The sequence below is a fragment of the Amphiprion ocellaris genome, chromosome 5 (assembly GCF_022539595.1).
Source record: "Amphiprion ocellaris isolate individual 3 ecotype Okinawa chromosome 5, ASM2253959v1, whole genome shotgun sequence".
NCBI classification, from domain to species: Eukaryota; Metazoa; Chordata; class Actinopteri; family Pomacentridae; genus Amphiprion; species Amphiprion ocellaris.
In genome coordinates this window covers 26,163,887-26,189,480 of record NC_072770.1, presented here as the reverse complement: position 1 = coordinate 26,189,480, position 25,594 = coordinate 26,163,887, and the positions used below count along the sequence as shown (strand labels likewise).

At 38.1% G+C, this 25,594-nt stretch overlaps 2 protein-coding genes and 1 long non-coding RNA gene across 6 annotated transcripts in view; 1 reads left to right on the top strand and 2 right to left on the bottom strand.

The window, feature by feature from the left end:
* Positions 1 to 25,594, bottom strand: part of LOC129348949 (uncharacterized) — a 145,101-nt gene that overhangs the window by 89,403 nt on the left and 30,104 nt on the right. The window lies entirely within an intron of this gene.
* On the top strand, positions 3,020 to 22,250 carry pfkfb4b (6-phosphofructo-2-kinase/fructose-2,6-biphosphatase 4b). 4 transcript variants are annotated; one of them, XM_023297062.3, is made up of 14 exons: positions 3,020 to 3,178; positions 16,279 to 16,395; positions 16,480 to 16,576; positions 16,865 to 16,931; positions 17,036 to 17,110; positions 17,190 to 17,246; positions 17,860 to 17,981; positions 18,061 to 18,268; positions 18,382 to 18,528; positions 18,613 to 18,717; positions 18,835 to 18,964; positions 19,165 to 19,227; positions 19,480 to 19,544; positions 19,915 to 20,667. In XM_023297062.3, exons 1-14 carry the CDS (start codon positions 3,136 to 3,138, stop codon positions 20,077 to 20,079), a joined length of 1,461 nt encoding a protein of 486 aa, XP_023152830.2. In that variant the 5' UTR covers positions 3,020 to 3,135; the 3' UTR covers positions 20,080 to 20,667. The 4 variants fall into 4 exon arrangements, with proteins under 4 accessions (XP_023152830.2, XP_054866693.1, XP_023152829.2 ...); XM_055010718.1 differs by lacking the exon at positions 19,915 to 20,667 and adding an exon at positions 21,160 to 22,250 and having other exon boundaries at positions 3,038 to 3,178; XM_023297061.3 differs by lacking the exon at positions 3,020 to 3,178 and adding an exon at positions 13,724 to 14,349.
* Positions 22,304 to 24,834, bottom strand: arpc4 (actin related protein 2/3 complex, subunit 4). The gene is made up of 6 exons (XM_023297064.3): positions 24,686 to 24,834; positions 23,805 to 23,923; positions 23,608 to 23,719; positions 23,392 to 23,487; positions 22,969 to 23,139; positions 22,304 to 22,848 (listed from the first exon to the last, which is right to left on the bottom strand). The coding sequence occupies exons 1-6, from the start codon at positions 24,686 to 24,688 to the stop codon at positions 22,843 to 22,845; spliced, it is 507 nt and encodes a 168-aa protein (XP_023152832.1). The 5' UTR covers positions 24,689 to 24,834; the 3' UTR covers positions 22,304 to 22,842.

Genomic DNA, 25,594 nt, shown 5'->3' with positions numbered 1-25,594 from the left:
GTTATCAGCCTCATCGCACTGTGTGACAAAGTTCCCACAGTACAGAAATACGTCAGCCATCTCAGCTCTGCCTCAGGGGAAAAAAGAGACCAGCAGAGCCTTCCTAGCATGTCTCACAGAAGTCTCTGACATTCATAGTGGAGTGAAAAAAGGACAAATGACCCCTATGATGCATATCTGAAAACCTTTTTAATGGAATGAGGCCTGAAATTGAAATGGAGATCAAGAAAACATGCATCACCTGCAGAATAGCAAGTCTAGCTGACCTTTTGCAGCATGCAAAGCATGCAGAAAACCAGCTGTTATCCCAGGAGGCCCAGCTGGCCTTTTCTAAGTATATAGCAGAGTTGACCAGAGGTGGCGGAGGACATGTTAGAGGACAAGGAAGAAGAACCAGTGGACACAGACATAAATTACACAACCCCAATATGTGTGTTTCCGATGCAGTAGAAATGGACATTGGCGAGACAAATGTCTGTCAAGGAGGAAGAAGAATCCATCCAAACCATCTGACTGAGAACGGGAGGTGGAGAAGCAGACGCCAGAGATGGGTCAGACTTCTTAGATTTACAAACACAACGCAACACAATGCAATGCAATGTAATGCAACACAATGCAACGCAACGCGCACAGCGCAATGCAATGCAACACAACACTGGGTGAGTCCCAAGTTTTATCAGATCATGATAAAATAACATTTGCAACAAGCCATGTTGCTAATATGAGATTTAAATCTACAATTGCCATGTATTCAGATTGTCACAGTTCACCTTAACAGTAGCAGGTCACAGTGTTTCATTCTTAGTGAACTCCAGGGCTACTGTCTCTGTGTTAAGCTTAACAGTTGTACCAAAAAATCAAAAATTAAATTGCATTTAAAGAAAAAACTAAATAGAATACCAGAAGTGAGAAAACAATGGGTGGTCCTGGTATTCCTGTGCTTGAACCCTATAGCATCCACCTACAGTCTACACTCAGTGACTGCACAGTTAAACACTCATTCTTACTTTCAGACCTTATTTCCAATTTGGTTTAATTTTAGCCACTCACCACTCACACAACAAATGGTGAAATATAGTTCACAGTCATTGCTGTACAACACCTCACTATATTTGCGCACACACACACACACACACACACACACTGCACACAGGCAGTCGAGTTCATGCTGCTGGTTCATTGCACCGCATAGCTCACGTATCACAGGGACCAGGTGACAAGTTTGAGGAAGTGTGGTACAGATAGCAACAGCAAGTTGAAATATTGAATCAGTCTCATATTTTTTGGACAAGATCAGCTGCTGCTACTGTCTCTTTGTCTCTTTCTCCATCAAAGTTTAATTTTTAGGTGAGGCTCCATAAGTGCCATTGGGGAAACCTACAAATTGGGAGAGGACTCCTGAAAAAACTGACCCTGACTGACTTCTGTACCGTGAAAGGGCATCCCAAGATGTTGTACAGCGAGAAATATGATGTATACAAAACCCTGTTAGCATCCACAGCGTTGGTTAAGAGAACATTTGAGCTCATAGCATACACAGACACACATAACATGGTTTCACAGAGCCTGTTGACATGGCTGAACTATTTGAAGGGACTTCCTGTTTGTGGGCCCAGCACAACTAACATATGGGGCTCAGAGCACCAATATTTCCTGTAAAGAAAATACATATTAATGATAGTGTTCCTAAAGCATGCTTCCTTGTACTCACTACTCCTCCCTCTGAGTTGGCAGGACTCACAGAAACACTTTGGACAAAACTAAGTATGATTCAGGACTAAATAAAAAGGTGCATCTCCCCTCATTAGCACTCTAAGGTCCACCTGCTACCCAAAGTACTGTCCATGATCAAAGCAAAACAAAAAAGAAGCTGTTAAAGTTAAGGATAAGGATAAGGATAAACTTTATTGATACCACAGTGGGGAAAGTTCACCGTTACAGCAGCTCCAAGAAAAAGCATAAAGGCAGTGCAGGAATAGATAAGAAAACGAAACACAGTGCAAAAAAATTGCAGAAAAAACATTATATACAGATGAATTTTTAAAAAATAAATATCATGTAAAAGATTATATACAAGAGGATGAGGTATCAGTTATTGCACTGATGAGATATCAGTTATTGCACATAAGTAGGAGGATGCGTGTCTAAAATGGGGGAAGAAAAAAAATGACTGACTCACTGACTTTATCTGAAGCTAATAACATTATGCTATGTTAGCTCGCAGAAGCACTAGCTAGTAATTTGAATTCTTTTTAAACTGTTGGCTAAACATCCCTGCTGGGTTTGCATTATTTTTATGTCATGAATTTAAATATCAGTGATAATAAAGTGCAATTGTAACTTTTGCTCCCTCAGTTGTAAATTAGCCAAGGACAGAGAAACTTTAATACTTAACAATATAGATAATCATAAGCATAAGTATGCTCTTTTTTCCACCAAAATAACTTAAAAGGTTGAATTACACGTTTAGTTTTATAACAAGGAAGGTGGAGTACATTATGATTCAATTCCCTTTAAATTTGTTCACTTAAGCACACTTCTTGTGTACATAATATACTGATATTTGTAAAATACATAAACTTAGCAGGACATCTTCTCCTGGTTTACCCTGTACTGTATACGCAAGCAAGAAGCAAGTTTATTAAAATCTACTGAAAAAATATTAAAATAAAAAAAAAAGAACCATGCAATTTAAATTCTGGTAATAAATTAAATTCATGAAAAAAAGTTGGATAAAGTGCACACAGATGCATAGACTCACTAAAAGACCTATAAAAGACTAGAGCAAGATAAATAATAGCATGTCGGAGAAAAATGAAAACAGATTGATTTAAAATAAACAAAAGTGGAGCCATGATTTTTTTTTTTTCAAATTGTGGGAAAAAAGAACAGGATAAATGCTGCATATTGATTAATGGCTCACACACATTAAAAGGTTTAAGGCATCATTTAAAGCATCATTCAGATAATCATATAAAGGTGGAGGTAAATGAGCGCGATAAGAAACGGGCGTGCGTGTGTGCGCGTCCCTCCAGAGCGCGCCTGGCCGCCAGCGCTCACTCTCTTCATTCATTTGTGCTGCTGGAGACGCTCACTGCGCTGCACGTTGGGAAGAACAGGCTTCAAAGTGGGACCATGAGGGGCTCCTGCCACCCGAAAAACACACGGGACAGGGCAGGTAGGCTGAGAACTACACCTGAGCTCCCACTTTGCGTTATGTTTTGTGTTTTTTGACGCTGTTGCGGGTCGACCTTGTTTGCAGTGAGGGCTACGGAGCAGCTGGGCTAGCAGGCGGATGAAGTAAACAAGTCAGTGTCACGTAGGCTTGCCTCTGAGCTGACAGGGTTCTCTGCCGTGGGGAGGCGGGACAGACTGCGACACACGGCCGCAGAATTAGCAAAACGCTGGTTGTTTCAGGTTTTGTGCTGTAAGGAATTAGTTTGGCACTTTAAAAACGGCACTGACGCGTTTGTAGCTAGCGTCTTCCTATCTGCTGCTTAGCCTGGCTGCAGCTGCTGTTAGCTAGCAGCAGAGCAGCTGAGAGCCACAGACTGTAAACATGACTCTGTGTCAACTAAAGGTTTCCTCACATCGTGTTAATTATCACAATGTCGTGTCAGATCCCCCCCAAACACATCTGCATTTCTTTAGAAACTCAACTGATTGAACTGAAGAATGTGTGAGAAATGTCTGCAGCTTGTTATTGATCTGAGGCTGCTCAAACTTTTACTGAAGTCACGTTCAGGAAATAATGTATGACCACACTGTGTGACTGAAGGAAACTGTGAAGCTCATGACCAAAATGTCATATTTCCATTTAGTTTTTACCAGTGCTCCCCAGTATGCCTCTGTTTGCTGGAGCTGCCATGTGGCTCACATGTTCCACTGCAGCAACACAGGGGTTTTGTCAAATGACAGTGACTTAATTGTTTTTCATGCCTTTTAATATCTGTGTGGTTAGAAAAGACTTGTCTAATCAGTTGCTAGCAGCTTGGTTGATGTGAGTGCCCACTGTAAAGCGTGCTTCTACAACATGTGTAGCAGCGGATGGGACAGATGGAGAAGAGATTTCAATGTTAATTTGGGTCTAACAGGTGCACCGTTGTGTCAGAGGCACCTGAATGTTACAGTCTCTGTTTGCTTCTGCATGCTTCAACACCCAGGCTCTTGATTCATTCTGGTTTCAGGTTCCTCCATGATTAGTCTGCATACCAAGACAAAGCACTATGTGCAGATGATCTTAACCAGAGCCAATACAATGGCCTATATAATCCAGTGACTTAGTTATTATAAGAATACACCGTTATGTAATTGTATTAGTCATGCATCCTGGAGGGGCCTGTTCAATGTGTTGCTGTGCTGTCATGTTGACAAACACCATGCGGACAGACTCACTGCTGTCCTCTGTGCAAGTCTGCTCTTAGTGGTTTAAATGTCTGCAGCTCAGGCTGTTGTGGCAGATGTATGAGGGATGAACAGAGCTCAGGCTGTGCTGGTGAGTAGGAGATGTACTGACTGTCTGCCTACAGAGAGAGAGAGAGAGAGGTGGGGCTGAGTAGAAAAACAGGAAAAACATCTTAGTTGTGTGTTTATGGAAGCTGGCTTGTTTATTTTAAGAGAGCTGGCAAACAAATAGAAACAGCTGCTTTGTATTTTAGCCAGTCAGTGTAGCGAGAACAGCTGACATGCTTATCAAGCTGCGGTTGTTGTTAACAGTAATGAAACTGTGATGCTGCTGAGAGACTGGTTGCATTGTGTTTGCCTTCTCTAAGCACCCACATTGGCCGTATGTGTTTATAACTGCAGAGGGATAGGAATATGCTTCAGCAGGTGCAGCAGACTCAGTACAGATTATATCATTGCGTGCACTCCACAGAAGAGTCCATATATCCCACAGGATATTCATTTCCTCGCTGAGAGACTGCCAGCTGCAGTACAACTGCCTCCTTTCACCCAATGTTTCCCCTTTCTGTTACACTAAATATTCTTTCTTCTTTTTTTTTTTTTTTTACAATTTCTTCTGCGTCAGATCGCGACTATGAACCATCATAATGAATCCCTCCCGCTAGTTCTTGTTCATTGGCTTGCTATCACTCTCTCGCTGCACCTCCCTCCTTCGCTGCCTCCCTCCCTCCCTGTGTCTGCTCTTTATCTGGGGGAAAGTTCACCCGCTCTCTCAGAATCACATTTAAGGCTTCAGGCGAGGTTGTAGCCTACATGTGCAATGCCTATGCAGTGCCAGTGGGACTGCTTGGTTTAGCGTGTTTTCCATGTGGAGGCACCGAATCACAGATTTGTTAGTGTTATTATTTCTATGTTTAGACTCGCAAATGTGGCAGCGTTTCTGTGCATTGGAGACAATAGTCTTTCTTGCTCATGCGCAGATAAAATGACCTCCTAAGTCATCCTCTGTGGCAAATAACACAATATGGAGCAACAGAATGGCTCTGGACACTACACGCAAATTAGTTTGAAAAGATTAGTGTATTAACCACTCTTAATATTCATGTATTATGTATTTTTTTTAATTGGCAGACCCAAATTAAAATGCTTTTAGCAGAAGAACTGTCAGACCAAAATGCACAGACTTCATTTAAAAGATATCACCTTCTAGTTTATGAAAATCTTGTTTAGCAGTGGCCAAAATTAGGATTAATGAGTCGCTGGCGCCATTATTGTTAATCATCAACATTAAATTAATTGCCAGCATATTTTGTAATCAGGTAATTGCTTCAGTAATTTGTCAAGCAATAATAATAAAACCTCTGCCTGCTGCTTCTCTGATGGGAGGATTTTCAGATTTTCTTTGCTTTATTATGAAGTTCTCCTGACCTTAAACCAAACAATTTTAAGGCATCTGCTTGAGCAGCTGTGAAATTGTGAGCAGCATTTTACTTAGTTTTCTCATTGATAAAATTGGATAAATCAGTTGATTAAAAATGACATGCAGCATCACCGACTCATATCACACTTTATAGCTAGAAGTATGTAGAAGTTGACTGAGCTTCACAGAGCCCTGATCTTAACCTTGTCCAGCTCCTCTAGGATGTCTGTGAATGTCAGTGGTGTACTAGGCCTTATCACCCAACAGCAGTGTAGACAAATCCCTGTAGCATCATCTTTTTTTTTTACAAAGGCAGAGAGGACAATGACATGCAGCAAAGTTACCCAAAGGAATTATGGACATTGCGGATACTGAAAAAAATAATCTGGTGCTCCTACAAAGCTATGGCTCTGTATGGGAAACAAAATGGCTTGAACCAACATGTCCAGTGCATGCTGGTGCACATCTGTACTTGTGCACAGTACAGAAGGGTAATAGTGGGAAAGGGGGCTACATTTAAGGCTACATCCACACTAGTATATTTCCATATTAAAATGCATCACCTTTGCTATCTTTACTAGCTACACTACTTCCGCATTTCCCAAATTTTGCTGGATTTTGGTTGATTTTTTGGTAAATGCTCTTAAAGAAAATATTACAAGTTTCACTGATGTATATGTAATCACTTTAGATATTTTTAGGATTTTTCTGGAAGATTTTTACTCATTTTTTGAAAATATTTACAAGAATTTTCTTGCCAAATTTGGGGGATTTTTAAAAATAAAACTTTTAAGGGAAACTTTTAAAGAATTATTGAAATTTTCTTCCTAAAGGTTTTGCAAATTTTCAGAAATTTGAGGAATTATTTTGCTGATTTTTGGATTTTTTTCAGACAAGGGAACAATATTTTTTGGTGCTCATAAATGAAGACAGCAGGAGGGTTAAGAAACACTACAGACCCAGTTTGCGTTTGAACACTGGTTTTAGTCTCATTGGGCAGAAACAGAGACCTTTTTAAAATGACGATGCACACCTGTGTTTACTTTCTGATTGGTCCTAGCTGTCACTGTATAACCTGATTCATGTGGCTCCTGTCATGTGAGCATTTTGTGGAAGAAAACAAAGAGATCAGCCCTCACTGCCAGTCATTAATTTAACATGGAAATTATTTACATGTGTTGTATACTTTGTTACTTTTCTGTCTATGCCAGCAGCTGTTGTGCAGTTAAGAAAATCTGTGGTCTTACTTTTGCCATTGATGCTCTTCCTCCATAGTATTTTCTAGAATAAAGCTGCACACCCCCTACTTATTGTTGAGACCAGCATCCACATGCTCAGTGTATAAAAGAGTTTTGTGATATGCATTTTCAGACATGTTAGTATGGATACAGATTATATCTGCAATGGTGTTAAAATGCTTGTCTGGACCAAGGTCGCTTTTTGTTTTAAAATGAAGACATGTAGGTGGGGAGGTAGCCTAAAGATGGTAACTAGCTAAATATTGAAATATTTGCCACCTTTATATCATTGCTCAGTTAAGTACTGTAAATAACTGTTATATTTGTATTGTATTTTTTAGTATGTAGTTGTGTTACTTCAAAAAAAAAAAAAAAAACAATAGCTACCACACCTCCAAACAGTGCATTGGTACAGTCTCAACAATAGCAACACCATATTCCTAAGTCATACCAGACAAACTGCACTGACAGAACACAGAGCTGAAACTATCCAGCAGACATATGACAGCAGGCTGCTATTTGGCTCTCAGCCTAAAATGACACACCTTTATAGCAGTGTTTGCAGTGTTGAACAGTTGTTCATGTGGTTTATCAAGTGAAATTGATTTCTTCTGTTCTTCTGTTACATATTTTTCATAGTCGCCCTGATGATTAAAGCCTGGGAACAAATGGGTCCCAGAAATAGGACTGCCGTCTGTCCTGGCCTTTCCACCTACATATAAACACACTGATTTGAATTCAGAGTTTTCTTGGATGTTTATGTGGGGCAATCCAGGCAAAAGAATTTAGGAGACCAGAGGAGATTATACCTATAACCACAATATCATCAACACAATAAAAATATAGATATTATATAGATTTTTAAATAAAATTGTATTATTTATCTCGGACAGTTTTATTTTATGTCTTTTTTTTTTTTACATCTAAATAAATTTTGTTCTAGATACTGTATAAAAGCAGCTTAAGTTTATCATTACTGAATATTTATTGTTTATTTATGTTTCAGAGCTGTAGTATGTGTGACTGTGACATTTACCAACTTTAACCTCTCATTTAAAAGCTTTTACTTTTAAAACAACTTTTACCATCTCCTCAAGCTTCTTGGTCTTTAGGCATATATAAGTTTGTTTATTTAGAAAGTCAACAGACTCCTGTTTGTGGGTTTATGGGATTATGGCCAGAAGCTCTGAAGTGAATTGTGTTGCCGACAGGATTAGTCCTGATGACATGCTGACTGCTCTCTGGCCTCTGTCCTGATTTACTGTCACACTGGATGCTGAATTGATAACACAACTGCTGTCAGACTGAATAGAGTCATTCCTCTTCAAGAACAAAGTATTTCTCTTAACTGCTTTGTCTACTTCACTCAAATCTAAACTTGTGGTCTTTTATAGTGAGTGCACATCGCCATCTGGTGTCACAACTGTGGCATTACACTAAATCTGATCTAGACTAGAACAAAACAGTGCAGACTGCCAGATTATTTTCCACATCAGGATGTTGAAGTGATTGAGTCATTACTTGACAGTGAAACTTGAGTTCATTCATCCACAGTTACTGGTGAGTTAGTACAGGGCTGCTGGACTTCCCTTTTCTTGTCTCTGATGGTTGTCTGCAGTCTGCATTTTCACGTTTCTATTTATTCTTTTGGTTGTAAAAAGGCTAAGCAAATATATTTTGACTTGACAACCAAACAGCTGAGAGCTCAAAGCAGTTAAATTATGCTGTAACTGAACATAAAACTTCTTAAAAAGGGAGAGCAAATAATTTATATGCTGCAGAAATGGTTACATAGTAATATATGATAGTAATGATGATAGTAATATCTATCTATCTATCTATCTATCTATCTATCTATCTATCTATCTATCTATCTATCTATCTATCTATCTATCTATCTATCTATCTATCTATCTATCTATCTATCTATCTATCTATCTATCTATCTATCATAAAAACAAGAAAACACAAATATTTTAGAAATCTGTTTCAAAAACTTGTTTCAAACTAAAAAAAATGTATTGTTGTTTATAAGGCAAATGAAGTGGAACAACTAAATAGTCCTTATTCACATACATTAACCGTGCCATTTCCACAAATGGAAGCCCATACCATAATTTAGTCTCCACCGTGTTTCACTGTGGGTGCAATGCACCTAGCATCAAAATGTTCTCCAGCTTTTCTGCGGACATAGATATGACGATGCTGACCGAAGAGCTCAAACTTGAACTCGTCCATCCAGAATGCCTTCTTCCAGTCATCTACAGTCCAGTGTTTGTGCTCCCTGGCAAATTTGGGATGTTTTAAGATGTTTGCAGACCTCAATAATGGCTTCTTATCAGCTATTCATCTTAAGTCGTCTGCTTATGGTCATTCTGGAGACTTTGTCAGATTCTGATCTAGAAGCATTAATCTCTGCCTGAAGATCAGCAGTGGTCTTCTCGTACTTAAAATCTTGAGGTGCCTGATATCTACTTCAGTTAGATTTCCTTTTTTACCTCTTCGTTGGCACATTTTCTAAGTACCAGTCCCTACAATCCAGTCCAAGACATACTTGAACACACTGTGAGAACACTTTGTCTTGCCCTATTTGTCTCAATGACCATCCAGCATCATGAGGTGTTTTAATTCAGACTCTGTCTTTCTCAGTGAGTTCCCTACGCTTCACCATTTTTGACAGGAGTGAGGAATGCCAAACTGAATTCACGTTTTCATTCCCGAATATGAGAATTGTCTGAGACGTCAGAAATTACTCAAGAATGTTGTACAACCACTGAAACATTTTTTTCTGTTCAGGAATGCAAGGAAATACCTGTAATTTGGCATCTCAATCAAACATAATAATGTACTTTATTATTTTTTTGCTTTTTTTTGTAAAACAGTAAATTTGATAATTCATTGATAGCAACGATAATTATATTTTAAGCGTTAAATATATAATTTTGATTAAAGAGCTTGCAGATACTGGCAGCTTAAACATTACAGAAATATAAAAAATATTTTGGTAATCAGCAATACTGTTAATTTAAGGCAGCGGCACTGGGTGGTGATCTAGTAAATTTGTTAAACACTATGTAATTATGTCAGTATTTACGATCTTCAGATGTCTTGTTTTTTTTCTATAATCAGTGTAAAACCTAACCACATTAAATTTATAATATTAAACAGACAAAAGCAGCAAATACTCAAATTTGAGAAGGGGAAAAATGATAACAGCATTTATCAAAGTCAGATAGACAGAAAGAATTTTCCGATTTTCAAATTTCACGGGGTCCTTGACCCATTCATGTCCGAAATTTCATCAGGAAACTTAGCCATATCTAAACTTAAATTGTGATATTTGTTCAAAATTATGATGTTCTGTATCCCTTGTTTAAAAATTCAACAAAAATAATTTGCTCTAACCAGATATGCTAAAAAACTGAAAATTCTGTACTTTTCTGAGTTTTTATGAAGCTGTTGGTAGCTCAGCTCCAACCTACAGTAATGTGGCAAAAATATCTAGAAATTCAGGCTGAACTGCAGGCAACGTTTACACAAAGCAGAGAGGAGACAAGTATGAAAACAAATTAAAATGTATGCAGTGAAATATCTATAGCAGGGGTGTCAAACTCATTTTAGTTCAGGGGCCACATTCAGCCCAGTTTGATCTCAAGTGGGCCGGACAAGTTTTTATGAAATATTTGATAAAATATTGTGAAAATGAGACACAAAACATCAAAAAAACAGAGACAACACGAAATAAAACAAAAAAAAAAGACAAAAAATTTGACAAGTTACAAAGCGACAAAAAAATGGACAAACGACAAAAACAAGACAAAAAAACGCAAAACGGCATGCAAAACAACGCAGAAATCAAAACACACAATGACAAAAATAAGACAAAAAACACACAAGCGAGACAAAAAGGAAACACAAAACGAGAAACAAAGCAAGAAAAACATGAGACGAACGACAAAAGTCAGACAAAAAACAAGACAAAATATGCCAAAAATGAGACACAAAATGACAAAAACAAGACAAAACGGCAAAAAAATTTACAAATGATACGAAACAAAACAAGAAGAGAAAAAATTTGACACAAAAGTTATAAAGCGACAAAAAAATGGACAATTGACAAAAACGAGACAAAAAACAACAAAAACGGCAAACAAAACAATGAATAAAGCAAAACACAAAATGACAAAAAGATAAAAACCACAAGCGAGACAAAAAGCAAACACAAAACGGTAAACAAGGAACAAAACGACAAAAACATGAGACGACAGACAAAAACAAGACTAAATACAACAAAAATGACACAAAACGACAAAAAAACAATGGGCCGCATGTTTGACACCCCTGATCTATGCAGAGTCACCATTTTCTCAGTATAGGTAGTACCAGTGGACACTTGGAAAAATGTTGTGCATGCTGATTCCACTTTTTTCTTCAATTTGTGTAAAATATATATTCAAAGTAATCGTTCTGCTGCACAGAAGACACTGTTGAGTTCTCTGTGCTTCTAAATGTGGTTGTGCTGTTTCCATAAATGTGCAGGACTTCGTATTGCATTGCACTGACTAAAAATGTGACAGGAGCAAAAAAACTACTTGGGTGTCAGAGGGTTGATTAATTAAAAAGTCATCATCACCATCTGTTGATTTATTATTATTTTACATGTCGAACAGCTTGTTTCTCAGAGGTGTGATCATTGGCTGATGAAATGCTGTATGGACTAAATATTTACTTGGTATCAGGATGTTCTTACAGTCAGTGTGTCTGAAGTTGATAAGTTTTGCTGCAGAAGGATGTGTGATCTTGACTCTGCTGAGCCCGTGGCTGAGTCGTGTAAAGCTCGGCTCTCCCCTCCTCTCCTCCCTTCTCTGCTCTCCTATTGGCCGGCCGGCCTGCCGTCTCGCCTCTGATTGGCTGAGCTGCCAGCTGCATTCACTGCCCATGTGTGGTGCATGTGAGCAGCTCATCAACGCTTGTTTTTCTTCCAACATCTGCCTGCTCCTGTTTCACTGCTCAATCTACGAGACATTACGGTAACATTTCAAAGGCGTTTTCTTAGAAAGGAAAATTAGGAGAGTTTCTGCTTATTCTGGGCAAACGTCCACGAAAACACACACATACACACATACACACACAAAAGGATTCAAGGAAATATATTTATTCCATCTATGCTACAAGAAAAAAAAAGTTACAGGCTTCTTCAGAAAACACAACAAGAACAAAATGTTCAACAAATGGAGAACATACTGTATATAATGTGGACACACCCCTAAAGAAAGGAGACCCACACCATAATTCCCCTCCTGACCACTCATATAATCCATTTTCAGTATTTTGTTATGTTGTCTTCTTATTCTTCTTTCAATAGCACTTAACTCATCTTCAAGAAAGTAGAAGAGGTTTTGAAGTATGTTGATGTCGAGTTTTGACAGTACAATGGAACTCTTTGCACATCAATTTTATGAGACGAGTGCAAAAAAAAACGGACAAGCATATACAAAAATTTAGAAAATGAATGAATAAATGTGTTTTTGCAAGTCAGAAAGATTGCAGGACTCTTTCTTAAATGTTTGAACATTTTTAAAATTAGAATGTACATTTGCAAACTTGCGTCCATTAGTTTATACAAAAAATAATAAATACATTTTCTTGTAATATGTGAAAGTGTATTAGTAGGCATTTTGAGAAAAGACACCCCCTTGATGAATTCTTTGCTATTATAGGTCAAACATTTCTGATGATTATGTTGTTATTTCAGGAATTTAAATATCAGTAATAATAAAGTTATAGTAAAGTTAGAATTTTCTCCTAGGCCAGTTAACTCTACATTAATAGGTAATAAACAAAATATATGTAAAATATTTTTTGGGTATTTTTGTTTATGCTGCAGTGTAAATATTAGAACCTCAAATTTTGAAAATAAAGTTAATATTTTGCATCTTTCCATCTTCTCTGGGTTGTGGGGGGGTGATGCCCCTTTACAAGATTTTACATTTAGTTTATTATTATTAATGATAATTATAATATTTAATCACTCTCAAAATGTATTCATGTAGCCATACTGCTTGTGTGCATGTTATGTTGATATTCTATATAGACTTTAAAAATAGCCATTGTTTTTAACCCTGTTAAACCCACTGTTGCAGAAATACATTAGTTTTATTTTTAAAAAATTTTTAAAAGTCCAAAAATTATTCTCTCTCTCTCTGTCTCCATATATATATATATATATGTGTGTGTGTGTATACATACATATACACTATATATATATATAAAAAAAATAGAAAACATGTATATTATACATATTTTGTATTTCATATATATATATATATATATATATATATATATATATATATATATATATATATATATATATATATATATATATATATAATAGAAAATATGTATTGTAATAATATACATATTTATTTATATTATATTTTTTCTCATTTCCTTCTATATTTGAATGTATATATTATTATTTTTCATATTTTTGGTTATTTTTTTTTGCTATTTTTCCCCTATATTTAAAGTTTTGTGTGTGTGTGTGTGTGTGTGTATGCGTGCATGCTAAGTTTTTCATTTATTTCTTTTTTTTTATACTTTTTTTCTATATTTGAGTCTTTCAGGGTTAATAGGGAGCCTCATTCAAATTTATTCTACAGAAAATTTGTGAATTTTTCTTTATCTAAATTAAACAGTTTCCACGGGCTTGGTTTGAGTTTCCTTAAGTTAGAACTATGTGGTCAAGTAGTTTTGTCTGCATATTTTGAGTCACTGTTGCTGTTATTTACAGAGCTTCCTTTCCGCCCTTAAAACACATTAATGCCGTGACGCGGGTAAAACAGACTAAAATGGTGATAGATTTCATGGGAAACTATAAGTAAATGCGAGTATTCAGATATGAAATAAGTAAATAGCTGGAGGCAGTATTTGAAGATACCGAGCTATGCAATAACAGGACTGAAGTCGAGCTACATCCTGTACCAGGCTCTTTGTTTTGCTCCCTGATTTCTGCTGCGCTCCGTGTCCGTCTTTACGGTAGTGAGAAACTGCTGTTTCTCAGCTGATATGTGACATCCATCCCCCCCGCTGCCTGCTCATTCAGACGACCAGAGCTGCAGCCCACCGACTCAGTTTGTTGTTGGGAGGGCAGCATCTATGACCCAACGTCCAGGATGTTAGACAACGAGGAGTTCATGCTGGACTCTTACCCGCGGGAGCTGACCCAGAACCCGCTGAAGAAGATCTGGATGCCGTGCAGAAACGGCCACATAGCTCAGAGACGGGGTAAGATGCAGCTGGCCGGCAAGTGCGGCTGGAAGGGATGGAACCGGGAGGTGATGTCGGAGATGGGCTGATATTGTTTTGTCGTTGATTTTTTTTTCTCTCTCTCACCATATTCCATTTTACGCCAGTTTTCGCGGGTAAATGTTGCGCTAAAAGGAAAATCCGTTACATGACATTACGCGCAACATACCGTTGGAGATGTTGCCGTTTCGTGCGTAGTAATGTTGCATCAGCTACTCTGGTGGTTTTTGTTTTTTTTTTACCCCCAGTCTCACTTGCCGTGGGGCAAAGTTGAAACGCACTCGTGGAAATAATTGCACACACATGAGCCGCAGACATCAGTTCAGCCTGGACCTCATGTCTGGTGTCCGTCTGAGAGCAGCTGCCTTCTGTCTGGTTTGTTCTCTCTGCAGGGTCTCTGCGCGTTTCTGCTGAGTCAAGCTCTGCCTCTCTTAGACCGTTTCTTATTTCCTTTCAAAACAAGCTGTAGAACGTCCTGTCCCGTGACTGGCACTAAGCATTTTATATTCTTCAGCTTTATATTGAATTCTTTCTATGCATGGTTTATAATTCTCACTGCAAGAGTCGCTTCAGACAGTCCAGAAGCCTTTGTGTCATTTGTTGACATGATGGAGCTTCTCAGTGACCCTGAGGAGGATAGACGCTCATAGCTGTGATTATTAATGTTGTCCTGTGTGTAGGCATAAGTTTTGGACCATACAATTTATAGTTTTAAAAATTAAAAAAAGGTTAAGAAATTAGATGAAATCCTCAGTGGCTGCAGAATATTTAAAAAAAAAAAAAAAAATACTGTTTGTGTGACATTCTCGACTAATAGTTCATCCAAAAAGAGCATTTATTATCGGCACTTTCAACTCTGAGATGCACGCTGTCAACCAGCAGGGATTTCCACATGTTGCTGTCCTTAATTAATCAGCTTATGCCTCTGGTTAGCTGTTAGTACAGTAGGTCTGAGTGGACAAAACATGAACCATACCTTCTGCTGTCTGCTTGTTCATGCTCTTCTCATCCTTCCTGCATTTTTTTCTTAATCATTGCCAAAATGATAAGAATTGAGAATAACATTTTTTAAGCTTGTTTTGTCAATTATGGCTTAATGGTATGAAAAATACGTGATTTTTGTGAAAGAGATGACAATTTGATTTCTATTTTAAAACTGCACTCAGTATTCACTGTGTATCGAATTTAAAGCACATGATGGAGCATTTCCATGTGAAACACCATCAAAAGCGTGACTGTCACACAAGGAGGACGGCAGGAAATTGTAAAACCATGGACATGACAGTTTAGACACCCTGCATATTTTATATCATAAATCTCCGCATTTGTGAGTTGCTAATTCCACTGCCTCAAATTGCAATTTTGATTTCAACTCTGTCATTTACTCTTGCATAATAGACAGTTTTGTTTATGAAATGGTCCAAAACAACAGGAAAATGCACATTTCCCACCTTTAAAATATAACACGGACTCAGAGTCTTCACTCCACGTGCACTTATCATGCTTACTGTCGTGTGTTGTCACTTATTCTGAGTCAGGAAAAACTGCTTCCTTATTTTCAGTCGTGTGTCAAATTGCCATTGTCCCATCTATTGTCTCTTCCTCTAAGAGATGTTGGTCTCAGTCCTGATGGGAAATGAAACGTGGGTGAAATATTTGAGTAGCTGTGGCTCGTGTCTTGTTTTTCCAGAGGTTATTGCATCTGAACTCTACTGCAGTGGGTTTTTATTTCGTTTTCTGCACCACTGTGTGTCACAGTAACACAGACAGGGTTCTCAATGTGTAACTATGAGCAACCTTAATTAACTTCCAGCTGAATGGAACAATGTTGACAAGTTCAGTCAACTCAAATGTATGAGAACTGAACTAAATCCAGTTAATGTTTATCTGTTTTTCTTGTTCTTTCAGTATGTATGACAAACTGTCCTACCCTCATTGTGACAGTTGGGCTTCCAGCCAGAGGGAAGACTTACATTTCAAAGAAGCTCACTCGCTACTTAAACTGGATAGGTGTGCCAACCAAAGGTACACAAGCTACATCCCAGATACGCACTCACAGATATTTAAAGTGGAAACCTTGTGTTTAATATGCAACTATCTCTGTAACAGAGTTTAATGTTGGCCAGTACCGGAGGGAGTGTCTGAAGATCTACAAGTCCTTTGAGTTTTTCCGTCCAGACAATGAAGAAGGCTTAAAAATCAGACGGTGAGTACACACCGACTCCTCAGGATGTCAGTCTGTACCATGCAGCACTGGCCAACCGTGAACAGTGTCAAGCCAACAGTCTGCAGGGTTTTATTCTAGCCACAATCCACCACTGACAGGGACATTTTGAAGAAGAAAGGAGTTGCTCTGTAGTTACCTGCTGGTGTCATCGGTTGGACTGAAAACCTGCAGGCTTTCAGCTGCCAGTAGCACATGTCTGACCACCTCAGCATGCAGCAAAACTTTCTCTTAACCTTTTCCTTACATTTCTCCTCTGTCCGTCCACAGTCAGTGTGCTACGTCGGCTCTGAACGATGTCCGGCAGTACCTGAGTGTTGAAGGAGGACAGGTCGCGGTGAGTCCTTCATATTGTCCCTGAGGTCTGCATGTCAAGTGATCAGATAATTAATAAGTATCTGTCAGAGCTGTATAAGGAGAGTTTTTTTCCTGCTGTTTCAGGTCTTTGATGCAACAAATACGACAAGAGAAAGAAGAGGGACCATCGTCAAGTTTGCTGAGCAGAATGGATTCAAGGTATCTTCAAGAGCTCTGTTTCTATCAGTAACCTAGACTCAACAACTGCCACCTTTAACATGTTTTCTCGTCAATTTAGGTATTTTTTGTGGAGTCAGTGTGTGAGGACCCAGATGTCATTGCACAAAATATAGTGGTAAGCTTTGTCTTTTTATTCAACCCAGTATAGTTCACTAAACAAGTGAACGTCATTCTTGTTTTTATTCTGAATATGCTTAGGAAAATGTTTTTTTATTAAGCAACAAGGAACAAACTGTGTGAGAAATACACTCTGCCTGTTGTTTATTCCAAATCCAGGAGCACTTTGAATTTGTGAGAACTGAGGTGCAGGTCAAGACACCAGACTCTCATATAGTTTAATGAGTTCTGAAATTGGCACCAGTTGAACAGGGCTATGGCCAGTTCCACAGAAAAATAGCATTAATAAATAATATAAATCTCAAGTTGATGCCATGTACTTCTTACAGGGAGTGTAGCTGAAGAAGGACACTTTTATTTATTTCTTTAGTCAGTCATATCCGCTTCCTGAATTACTCCACTTACCTTGGTTACATCAAAATAGTGATAAACATCTCTATTTTAGCGGTTACAAAGTCTGAAAGCAGACCAGCCAAGTTAGAAGAGGGTGATATTAGGTTTAGACTCAAACAAACTGAATGTGAAAAAAGGCTTAAAGCATTATCAGACAGCTGACTTCCATTTCCCCTTTTCCTCTGCTCACATCCTCTCCCTGTGTTTCCTCTTTGCAGCAAGTTAAGCTGGGAAGCCCAGACTACCTACACTGCAACTCAGAGGAGGCAATAGAAGACTTCATGAAGAGAATTAAATGCTACGAGTCATCCTACCAGCCTCTGGATGAGGTTCTGGACAGGTGAGGACTTGTCAAAACAATTCTGAGCAGATTAAATCAGTTCAACATTACAGATGTCTGATTAAACGTCTCATTCCAGAGATCTATCCTACATAAAGATCATGGATGTGGGCCGTCGTTACCTTGTCAATCGTGTCGTTGACCACATCCAAAGCCGAATCGTTTACTACTTGATGAACATCCACATCACCCCACGCTCCATCTACCTGTGTCGCCACGGTGAGAGCGACCTCAACATCAAGGGACGAATTGGTGGAGACTCTGGCTTGTCTGCAAGAGGAAAAGAGGTGTGTTTGTGTCTGCGGTGTGACTGCATAATGAGTGTCGTCTTGAAAGATAGAAGAGAAATAGCTTTTTATTGGGTGGGTTTAAAGTGAATTTTCCATCTCTTACCATCCAGTTTGCCAAACATCTGAGGAAATTCATCCAGGAACAGAACATCAAAGATCTGAAAGTCTGGACGAGCCAGATGAAGAGAACAATCCAGACAGCAGAGTGCCTGGGCGTGCCATACGAGCAGTGGAATTCTCTCAATGAAATCGACGCAGTATGTCAACTTCTACATTTAATGCAAAATTATCAGAAAGCATATGTATAAAGGCTAAATACATATTCTCCTTTCTTTACCAAGGGTGTGTGTGAAGAAATGATGTACGAGGAGATCCAGGAGCATTACCCTCTGGAGTTTGCACTGAGGGACCAAGATAAATATCGCTACCGCTATCCTAAAGGAGAAGTAAGACGATGACATGAGTCTTTTAAAATGTCTCACTGTTTTTAAAGAGGTGAATGAGTTTCTTATTTGTGTCCTGAAAACCTGTAAGTGTCTGATGGTTCTGTGATTCTGCATCAGTCGTATGAAGACCTGGTGCAGCGGCTGGAGCCTGTGATCATGGAGTTGGAGAGACAAGAGAACATTCTGGTAATTTGTCACCAGGCCGTCATGCGATGTCTCCTTGCATATTTCCTGGATAAGACTGCAGGTAAGAACGACTAAAACAGGCAATACGAAAGTCATTTAACATTTTCAGATTTTTTTTTTTTGCCAATTTATGACATATCAGCCTAATCTTTCTTTAAACTATTAATTATTGTAAAGTCTGGTGGTCCAGTTTCAGCTTGAAGTAAAATCTTGTACATTCTTACCCTGAAACTTTTTACAACTTTGTTTCTGTCACCACAGATGAGTTGCCTTATCTTAACTGCCCTTTGCACACTGTGTTGAAGTTGACCCCCGTGGCTTATGGTGAGTTATGTGATTTTTCAAGCTTGTATCATAAATAAATGTTGAGAAACCGCATTTTTCTGCCACATTTGGTTACTTTCTACCATCTGAAAAAAATAAGATAGCTTAGTTTGAAAGTGTTGTCAGCCATTTGATGTAAACTTGCTACCTAGATACAGATGTTATTAAATATCATTATATACTGTAACCTGCCAAGTTATTGCCACTTGATCCAACAATTACTGATCCTTGTTTTGTTTGCCTCTCACTCAGGATGTAAAGTGGAGTCGGTGTATTTAGGCGTGGATTCTGTGAACACACACAGAGACAGACCAGAGGTAGGTATCGCAGGCAGCACACAGAAATGTCTCACAGCAGACTGTTGAACTCGCTGCATTTTAACCTCATCTGTGGCTTACATCTGTAGTCAGGAGGATCCCCTGCAGACACCACTGTATGCACGACATATACATGCATCTCCCTTCTGAGCAGCTGTAGCTGTTAGTGCCGACTGGTCCCTTTCTTCTTAGTACACAATGTAAAATTTGCACACAGTGCTTTGAAGCCATGTTCACTCTCCATCCACCAGTGATCCCTGACCGCAGCTTAAACAACTGTGGCATCACTTACCATTGATACTTCTACCTCCATGTTGTCAGCAATGACTGACGTTTCTCTCATTTCCATTTTTCCAATCTGTGGCAACAGATACAGGCAGCTTTGTGCTGTTTTTCTGTCAGGGCTTTTCCTCGGTTTTCCATCTTAGTCGGAACAGCAAATCTGGATTGCACTTTCAGGATGAATCACTCAGCTGTGTGTGTGTGTGTGTTTGTGTTAACCACATTGTATGACACTTTATGGCGCCACATTTGAGGATCTGGTGCTCATATAAGAAACCTTCAAATTTAGCAGAAAGACTAAGTGAAGGTTACGGTTGTGTTTAGGTTGATTGAACACAACAGTGAATGAATGAAGAATCATAACAAGCACATTGCATTAATATTGTTTTTAAACTGTCTTTACATGTTATGTCGAAACATTCCATACAATTTTTTGATAGTTACTGTTTTGTATTTACATGAAGCCATTCACATGTACGTTATGCACTGTGTAGCTTTTTTTAATACCTCTGTAATCGTGACAAATGTTTTTAGCCTAAACATATAGTTTTGCCACACATAAAATGACGCACAATTTCATCGTCATTCCACTAATATGTTTGTTTTAAGCTAGTCTTTGTGTATATGCTAATGTTTACTATTTTAAATGTGAAGGGTGAATAAACAGTGTTTACCCAAATTTTAGATTGCCACCGGAATAAAGGTGTACTATGTTTTTACTCCAAAGTCAGTGATAATGTTAATTTGTTGGATAAAACAATTGTTTCATGTCTTGAGTTTGTCAAGGTTGATGCATTGTGAACATAAAATCCAGAGGAAAATAAATTTATTTGTCATGTTACTTTTTCTGGTCAAAACATTTATTTTTGTCAAAGCCGAAGTGCACTCGGGCCATAATTGGTGATATTCTCTATGTCATACATGCTAGTTGGGTGTTGAGCTAGATTTTGAATGATTTGTTTCAGTAAAGCTTTAAGCATCGTTATTTGCCAGTAAAATGCTATTTTATTGACTAAAAAAACAGTCAGTTCTGTCTTGAATTTATAACTTCAGTGCCCAGAAGTCCCTCTGCACCATGCTTCCATCTCTTTTGGAATGTAACATTAATAGATGACTCTTTGACAACATCATTAAAATAAACGCTCCACTCATAAGGTACTTTCATGAACCTCAGATGACAGCATGATTCATTAAATTCATTCATTAGACTAAACATGAGTCATTTTTATATAGGTTATGCTTATATAATAGTTACTTAGTGAACAAAAGTAAATTAGTAACTGTCCAACAAGTAGGGCTATAACTCAGTTTTACCCTCTTATGACTGTTTCAGAATGTGAATGTGCAGCGCAGCACTGAAGATGCTCTGCAGACAGTCCCAGCTCATTTCTAACCTCCTGCACCTTCAGCTAAGCCTCAGTCACAACCTCCAAACAGCATTTTGGGAAATGTGCTGTTGAACTGCCTCCAGTCGCAGCTTCTTCACCGATACTGAGACATCTTCCCACACTCATACTGTAAAGCACTTTCACTAATTGTAATCCTTTTTTAAATGTGCTTGTTTGAACTATACTGTTGTGTGACTCAGTGGATCAAACTAAAGGCAGATGCCAATATTTTTGATATGTAGATATACTGTTACTGGTGCAATGACAATATTTTCAGTTCTCACCATCATCCTCCATGATTCTGTTTAATAGTTACTGTATATTGTGCACTGTGTACTGTCACATGCTTTCATTGTTTCTGATCATGTTCTTAATGCGTGAAAATCAAATGTAACCCCGCAAAAGATTAAGGAAACTAATTACACAGGAATCTCTTTCTGTCTTTCTTTTCCTGGTTATTCATGGATATTTTGGAACAAAAAGGGGGGCTTTCCTTGATGTATGTACTCAGAGTACACAAAGATCTTATCTTAAGATAATTTTAACATTCCAGAGGTGAAGATAAAATTCTTACACTAAGTTTCATGAATAACCCAGAGACCCAAACTCACATTATAAATGTCATTTCCCATTCTCTCTAAAATGTAGCTTTAATGCTCTAATCCAGAATTACTGTCTTCCTCCAAATATTTAGAAGAAAACAAAAAGGATTTTTGGGGATATTGTGTCTGTTTTAAGAGATAAAACAAAAAGCTATGACCAATCTTCAGTGTGTCACTTTTGCCTTTTTTGGCAACTAAATAACTTTTATCAACCACAAAATGAAAACCTGTTTTTATTTGCAAGTATAAAATGTGGTGCTGTGCAAATTGTACATGCATGTTTTTTTAATGTTTTGCGTGTAAAACTACCTGTATTATACTTTTTTCAGATTTATGTGCATTGTACTTTTATTTGTGTTGAAAATACAATTCCAAATGCCTTGTTCTGTCTTCAGCTGTCAAAATCTCAATAAACTTTCAATATTTGTGGGAAACAGAAAGCTTCTGTTACCATTTCACGACTTAACAAGTAGAAAAACCACTAAAATACAAAGTACATTGTTTTTTTATTTAACTTCACTGCCAGCAAGTATATTTATTTTTCATCTACAATAGGGTCCTCTGTGTACTAAAACAAGAAACATGAACTAATTTGATTGCTTCTGTGGTTTAAGGTATGTTGTAACAAAACATAGCAAAATGAAATCCATGTGCATATAATATATAATATATATAGATTTAAAAAAAAAAAAAAAACATTTAAATTATCTGAAAAATCCATATTATCCTGTGCTCATTAATATTGATAACACATCTTTTTAAGGACCTGCCCTGACTTCATGTTCTAAAGGCAGAAATTAATGTCTGGTGTTAATATTCATTATGTACAAACATCAATATTTTGAGCACAGGGGCGTTTTAAAGTTAAAGGGTGAAACCCCACTGGCCTGTACATCTTTACTGTACATCTCATGTTTCTCCACCTCCCTTGGCTGGTCATGTTTTGTCTCCTCTCTGCTCTGTGATGTGAACGCTGCACAGTGACGGCCAAGATTGCAAAAGGAATGTTTTCCTGGATTTTCCCTCTCAGAACTGCAAAAGTAAAACAAAACACAATGTCTAAGCTATAATGAATACATTACAATTAAATAAAAACTATTTTAGTAATGACTGACAATGTCATTTTGTTAATAGAAAAACAGACAAACTCACATTTTTGAGGAACTCCTCAGCGACAATACGAGCTCTGGCATTCACAGACAGCTTCATTTCACTGATCTCCTTGTCAATTTCCTCCATAAAATGAATAACAAAATCCACCAGTTTATGCTTGTACATCTGCTCTGTGTGGAAGTTGGTGATGAGGAAACTGATGTCATATCCCTGTGAAACAAAGATGGATAAAGAGAAGTGTTAAAATCCTCTCATCACATGTATGTGTTTAAGCTAAATATCTAAAGCCTGAAACTGACAGCAAACATTTCTATACACCTTCCTTGTAGTTTGTTGTAGTCAGCTCTCTATTAACCAGAACGTCATTCCAGCGCATTCAGGGCATTTTAAATCTGGCACCTATTTCTAATGTGTTGATGAGTGTGGGAACATTCTTAGAGTGACTTTTCAATGGCCACTCACCTCCACTGGTTTCCTCCTCAGGATGAAGAAGTTCTCTGCTCTCATCATCATGAAACGCATGAATTTATGGCACAGAATCTTCTCGATCTCATCTGCCTACAGCAATAATATATTTCAAAAGAACAACTCAGAGAACAGACACAATTCTACTATTTACAAGTTGCTGAGTCAGGGTCCACGCATGACGACTAACATTCAGACAGAAACTAGACCGACCTGCTTGACAGCGATGCTGACTCTGACGGAGTTGATGGAGCCCTCGATCAGAACCTTCTCTTTGTCGTTTCGGCTGATGATTACAGGCTGGAGGAGCAACTCTTTACTACTCCTGGAAGTGAGCAGAAACACACAACTGACGTTCTGACACAGTCATTCCACAGGCATCACACTCACAGCTGTGGCGCTCGACTTACCTGACTTCCACCTCTGGCTTGTTGTGTCTCTCCACCACTTGTGAAGAGAAATTCTCCAGGCAGAGGGCGGCCTGCAGTGTGGCACGCACAGCATTGAGATATGGGCGCAATGTTGCTGTCTGAGGGTGGAAAACAAGGAAAGGATGATGAGAATCCCTTCTAATGAACAATGTCTGCATCTATACCCAAGAGCAGGAGTCAGACAAATAAAACCAATCGTGGCACTAGCTGCTAAATGAATATATGCTGCTTTATTATATGGCCACCAATGACAAATAATATCTGCAGTAAGTCAAACATATTAGGGGGTCAAGCAATCATCAGCTTGGGTAAAAATTAGCTCTGATACTCAGCAGCTTTAGAATCATCTGTATTTTCTTCTAAATTGACTCCTGATAAAATACATTGATTGAAAAATGTGTTACTTTTTGTGAGATTTTCTTAATATGAGCGATCAACCAGCTCTACACCAACACTCCACATCTGGACTACCAACATCAGTATCAGGTCAGCTGGTAACAGCAGCTGCTAGCTCACCTTTTATATCACTGTATTGATATCCTACGTTACTTAGCCACAAAAAATACTGAAGAGTAAAGACACACACGTAAAAAGTCCGAACAGGTCAGCGACTGTATGAACTGTGAAGAAGTGTGATTATTTTATCTCTGTTAGCTGATAAACCGACCAGCTAACGTTAGCCTGCTAGCTAACAGCCTGCTGAGCTACTTCAGATAAAACCAGTAAAAACCAGAACCGAGCCACCGTTAATGAACGCAGCTTTACTGTTAAAGCGCCAACAGCATACTAACGACAGCGTCTCTTATATAAAACCTTTCACTTGTGCGGTTTTATCAGCACATATCTGTAATTTGTCTCACCATTTCTCTAGAGGAGGAGCGGCGGCTAAACGAGGAAGCAGCGACACTGAGTTCCGCGAACAAACAGGAAACCAGCCGCCGAGCTGAGGAGATAAAACCACACTACCTAATGCATTATATCTGTTTCATCTGTTATTCATGTAGTTAATGTACGAGCAGAAAAAACATAACAGTTAGCGTTTTTTTTCTCTAACCACAAATAATCAGATTAAAAAAAAAAAAAAAAAAAAAAAAAAAAAGCACATTATTTCTATCAGAGGCGCTGTTAGGATCTGGACACACTGGAGGCTCAGCCCAGCCCAGCAGTCTGTACATTTTAACCTAATAAAAGCACAATTTTCAAGTTGTTCCACAGTAAAAATAATTTAAATATGAGATAATGACATTTTTTAGAGCTGTTTAGTCCATGTCCCTTTCTAATATCACTGTGAGTGCAGGATAGAGCAGTTAGTCCTATTTATGATGATGAACAGATACAATTATAAGTAAAAGTGAGCTGTGAAAAATACTTGTTTTTATGAATTTTATTGAAAAATAATTTGGGTGACTGATCCAGAGGGTCCGTGTATATTTTGGCAATTGGATTTTTCGTTCTGAAACGGGTATTGAAAAACAAAAAAAGAGTGGTTATTTGATTTTCGTTTTAAAATACAAAAAATGACTGATTCACATGTTGTAGTACTTATTCCTGCAGTGTAGATTGGAAATATAACCTCCCAGAATATGTCCAAAGTAATGATGAACACTACAGTTATTACATTTAAATTACAGCACAGATAAGCTGAATAATAAAATCCTCTCCCTAAAGCTAAAGTGACTGCAGGCCTTTCTGTCTTTCAGTGCTTGGAAAACTATATGAAATAGGAAATCTTTCCAGGGATACTTTAAAATGAACCTCTGCTGTTGACG

Coding starts and splice junctions, on each gene's coding strand:
- pfkfb4b (XM_023297061.3), top strand. CDS start 14,238: ATGTTAGACAACGAGGAGTTCATGCTGGACTCTTACCCGCGGGAGCTG. Junction 16,396..16,479: donor GATAGGTGTGCCAACCAAAG/GTACACAAGCTA, acceptor TCTCTGTAACAG/AGTTTAATGTTGGCCAGTAC. Junction 18,965..19,164: donor TTTCCTGGATAAGACTGCAG/GTAAGAACGACT, acceptor CTGTCACCACAG/ATGAGTTGCCTTATCTTAAC.
- arpc4 (XM_023297064.3), bottom strand. Junction 23,488..23,607: donor TCAGCATCGCTGTCAAGCAG/GTCGGTCTAGTT, acceptor TTATTGCTGTAG/GCAGATGAGATCGAGAAGAT. Junction 23,140..23,391: donor TGAGGAGGAAACCAGTGGAG/GTGAGTGGCCAT, acceptor TTTGTTTCACAG/GGATATGACATCAGTTTCCT.